The 4,773-nt window shown below is 38.5% G+C and overlaps 1 protein-coding gene across 1 annotated transcript in view; it reads right to left on the reverse strand.

Moving 5' to 3' along the window:
- The window catches only part of UHRF2 (ubiquitin like with PHD and ring finger domains 2), a 196,825-nt gene that overhangs the window by 99,522 nt on the left and 92,530 nt on the right, over positions 1-4,773 (reverse strand). The window contains exon 4 of the mRNA XM_007946320.2: positions 3,721-3,939. Coding sequence (XP_007944511.1) covers positions 3,721-3,939 — 219 coding nt within the window. The remainder of the gene's footprint in view (positions 1-3,720; positions 3,940-4,773) is intronic.

Here is a 4,773-nt window from a genome sequence, read left to right on the forward strand (position 1 = left end):
TGAGGAAGAGAAAGACATAGAGAGGTGCGTGGGAGGTACAGACAACAAAGATGAACCCTTTTGCACATATATTACGGCGTTGTCAGTGAAGGCAAACATGGATATTTTGTTAGATAGATGGGTGGACAGGCTGAACTAGTAGGTTATCTCTATTGAGTGCGAGTGTACCCAAGAACATGTATAGAGTTGGCAGACAACGGTCCTGTAAGTTTATATGTATGATCTGAATTCCCAGGTGTATAGTAGAGCTGACAAAGGGCAAGATTGTAATCACTGCTTGGTCACAGCCAGCTACCAAGAGCGACCAAGTAGTTGAACCTGTGGGCTCGGGACCATCGTCGCAGGGAACATCAAGCTCAATGGGCATAACATACTACACAAAACATTGTTCCACCTCCTACTTTGGCGAGTAGTGACTAGGGTCTTAAAAGCTTTCAAGCTGCCATCTAGATGCAACGATGGGTTTTCCCTCGTCCAGAACAAAGAAGAATGAAGAAAACCAAAATTCATGGAAACGATTAGTCCCGGCGACTGGTACACCATCCGATCTTCAGCCTATATGACTAGGAGACCAGAAGAACTAGATCGTGCCTGGCTACCAATGTCAACCACTTGGAAGGGGATCTATGAAGGAGATCCTGGATAGAGAGAGAGAGCAATGTGGAACAAAACTCAAAACCATTTGGAGGGGAAAAAAAGCAGGGGGGGGGGTCAGGTTTGCTGGTCTGATAGAGACTGGTGGAACCACTGAGACTATGTTCCCTAACTGCCCTTCAAGTCTGGAACTGAATCCACGCCTGTGGCTTCCAACCAACAATAGACTGGTATACGAGTTGAACATTTCCCTGAGGTAGATACACTCATTGGAGAGAACAATCATGGGAGAAAGAAGGGCTGCTTATGCACAGGCAGACAGCTCAGGGGCAGGAGTGCATGGAGGGATGGACACATGGAAGAGGTAACTATAGGGAGAAAGTAGGAGGGGAGCTGTTGCATTGTGGTAAATTGTGGTCAATGTCATGAGACAAAGTGTATGTGAACTACTGTATGGAAAAGAAATTTGCTCTGTAAATCTTCACCCAAATCACAATTAAAAAAAAAAATTAAGAAAGCTCACTGCCACTGAGTTGATTCCGACTCACAGGGACCCCTACTGGGTTTCCAGGGTGGTAAATCTTTACAGAAGTAGATTGCCTCATCTTCCTCCTGCAGAGCAGCTGGTGGGTTTAAACTGCCAACCTTCATGCCTTAGGCACCACACTACCAGAACTCCTTAAAATTAAGCAAAGTTCTATTCAAACATCAAAAGGAGAAAAAATAAGCTGTAGTGTTGGAGAAGATTTTTTTTTAACACAAATAACTGACCTAGGTCTAGTCTGCCCAATAAAAACTACATGAAACCATTAAGTCAGACTATCCAACGAAGAAAAATAAAGCACAAATATCTGGAAAGACGTCCTAACAAAAGATAGCCAATCTGCCCATTAACAAACAAAAAGGTTCTCGACCTCATTTAGTCAGAGAAATGCAAAGTATAACCACAATGACATGCTACTTTATTATACATCCACCTGGTCTGCAAAAACTAGTCATGTGTGGATGAGAATGCAGAGTAATGGGATTCTTCATATTGTTGTGGAAGTATAATCAGATACAAACACTTGAAAATGAAGAGTCTTTGGTCTTACCTACTAAAGTTGAAGACATATAGGTTTTACACCCAGCAACTCTACTCCTTGAGAAACTAAAGCACATCCACACCAGGACACATGCACGAGAACATCATGGCAGCACTGTTCCTAACAGGCCCAAACTAGAAACAAACTGCAAGGTCCATCAACAGCAGAAGGCACTGAGATCTTCGCCTTGACTATTCACACTTTCTAATGAGGAGAAAAGATTGCTGATCATGAAAAATATTTCCACCTACAAGTCACACTGTTTCCTTTGAAGCTGCTGTGTACCTAATACTTAAATGGCAAAGAACCCTAACACTTTATAGGACAGAGTGTTTTAGTGTTCGGATAGCTATCACATGACCATTCTAACTGAACTATTATCTGCCTACCCATCATTTCCATCCAATCTTACTTCTAGTCCCTAAAGCCAGGATGCTCTTCTCTAGTAGGACCACAGAATCACTTTGGGAAATATTTTTAAAATAGAAGCTTTTAGCTCAATGCAATGTGTACTGGTATCGTTCCCTTTTGTGTATAGTAGGACCACAGAATCACTTTGGGAAATATTTTTAAAATAGAAGCTTTTAGCTCAATGCAATGTGTACTGGTATCTTTCCCTTTTGTGTATACATGCTTGTTTAATACTTTCTACACTCAAGTACATTAGAAGGTTCCCTATACAGCCAATTTATTTAGATGCTGTCTGTCTCCTTTTCATCTTCACAATTTGTATTTGTATCAGAATTTCAAGTTATTTAGAAGTCTGTAATTGAGCTATATCCTTAGTCTAGCAAAAGAATTACCTGTGTTTGTAGAAAGCTCTAAAATCGGTTTTCTAAAATATGATCTATTTTTAGCATCTCATAATTCTTCTTTATCTCCAGAGTGGGTAAACATATTCTGTAAAGGGTCAGAAAGTAAATGGTTTATTTAGGCTTTGTAGGCCAGATGGTCTCAGTTGTAACCATCCAACAATGTTGTTGAGCATGAAAGCAGTCATAGATGATACCCAAACAAATGGCATGGCTGTGTCCCAATAAAACTTTATTTATAAAAACAGGTACCCTGCAAGCTGTAGTTTGCTGACCTCTCATTTACATTATTATTAACCACATGCAGATGCTTGTTATCCAATATATTATCTCCAAGACAGCTAGCCAGTACTGGGCAAGAGTATTAGTTTAGCTGCTTCCCTTACATTTAATAAGAAAACTGTCAGGACCATTCTACAATCTTCAATGCTAAACACAACAAATCTAAGAATTAACAGTAAAGAAGAAAAATGCACAAAGATGCACATACAAAGATGTTAACTGAGAGATTATTTACAAAAAAGAACTGAAAACAATTTAACAGAGATTTTTTTTTTCTTTAAATCAGTGACTATTTAACCAGTAAATTCTATTCCAAAGAATCTGACACAGAAGATGGTGACAATATTTTCCTAGGTGAAAAAAGGTAGCTGCAAAACAATGCATAGCATTATACCACTTGGAAACATCTAAACGTATTTCTTAAAGAATTAATAATGGTAACATTTGAGCAAATTGGTATGTCAGGTGGCTTTCTGCATTTTGAATTCATTTCACTGAGTTTGTCAAATTCTAAAAGTTAAAGAAGATGATTGTGAAGGCAAATTTCAGCTGGATTTAGAAGTTCACCAGGTTAACTCACTGGTTAGGTAGACATACTATTTTATCAACATAGATCCCTTCAGCAATCAGAGATATTTAAATGCCTTTGTATGTAACTTTGTTTAATCTGTAAGAAATCTGTGAGGTAAGTAAGGATTTCTTTAACAGAAAATTCAGAAATTTCTAAGATGTTCCTTAAGAACAGCTCCAACCTTGAAATAGCAGCAGAGATTTAAGCACCATTCTTAATAAGATTTTTCGAGACTTCATAAAAGCATTCTCCCTTCATGAAGCATTCCATCATTCACAGATTATCTTGTTACTAAGGAAAATGTGCTAATACCTAAAAACAACATCCTTTGTTTAATTCAGTAATTAAATGACATAATCAGTGAAGAGACTCTTACCCCAGGAAAATTTTTACACGCAGTTCTTTTTTGGTCCTTGAAATTGTCTTCAATGTGGTAATTTCTGCATCAAACCAAAATCCTCTTTCTCCAGGACTTTCTACATTGTAATTAACCATTACCATGTCGCCAACATTGAGTTCATTCCATTTCAGAGTGGTTCTAGCTCGTGGGCGAAGATCCTTGACACTCATTTCTAGAGTTCCACTTTCCGGATATCTGAGGAGAGAGAGAACCACAGAACGTTATTTATGATTACTTATTTAGTGCAAAGAACACTAAAATTAGAAGTAACACATATAAAAACTTAATTATGCAGGGTTAATTATCTACATATAGAAAAAGGGGACATGTAAAACAAGTTTTGACTTTCTTTAATAAAACGTATACTTCATGTTGGCTTGTCCCTTATACTGTGATGCCAATGGGTTGGTTTAAGTGTGAGATGTGACCTGTAGAGTGCCAGATAAGTGTTTATCTCTACGTTTAAGAACCATAATCATATCTACATTGAGAGGGACATATGTGATTTCCCTAGAACACAGGACATGTAACATATCTATTCAGGCAAGTATTATTGTTCTGATCTGGATATTCTGAATGACAGTTTGTACATTCATAGCCCTTGAAGCAAATCATATATATTCATCACTTTAATTCCAGAGCAATAGAATTCTTGGTAAAGTCTTAGAAAGGTATTCCTTGCTATCTTAGGGGAGGTGGTAGTGTTGTATGCTGTTGAGTTGATTCCAACTCATAGCACCTCTGTAGGACAGAGTAGAACTGCTTTATAGAGCTTCCTAGGAGCAGACTGTCAGGTCTTTTCTCCTGCAGAGCTGTTAAGTGGGTTTGAACTGCCAACTTTTCTGTCAACAGCTGAACACTTAACCAATGCACCACTAGGCTCCTTTTGGGGGAAGTATCGGTAGGTAAAAACATAAGTTCTTTTTGCTTTATATTTTCTTGTTGTTGTTGTTGTTGTTATGTGCCGTCGAGTCAGCCCTGACTCATAGCGACCCCTCCTTGGGTTTCCGAGGCAGTATCACTACGGAA

This window comes from Orycteropus afer, unplaced genomic scaffold (genome assembly GCF_000298275.1).
Source record: "Orycteropus afer afer isolate SDZICR_OR568_19922 unplaced genomic scaffold, OryAfe1.0 scaffold00156, whole genome shotgun sequence".
NCBI classification, from domain to species: Eukaryota; Metazoa; Chordata; class Mammalia; order Tubulidentata; family Orycteropodidae; genus Orycteropus; species Orycteropus afer.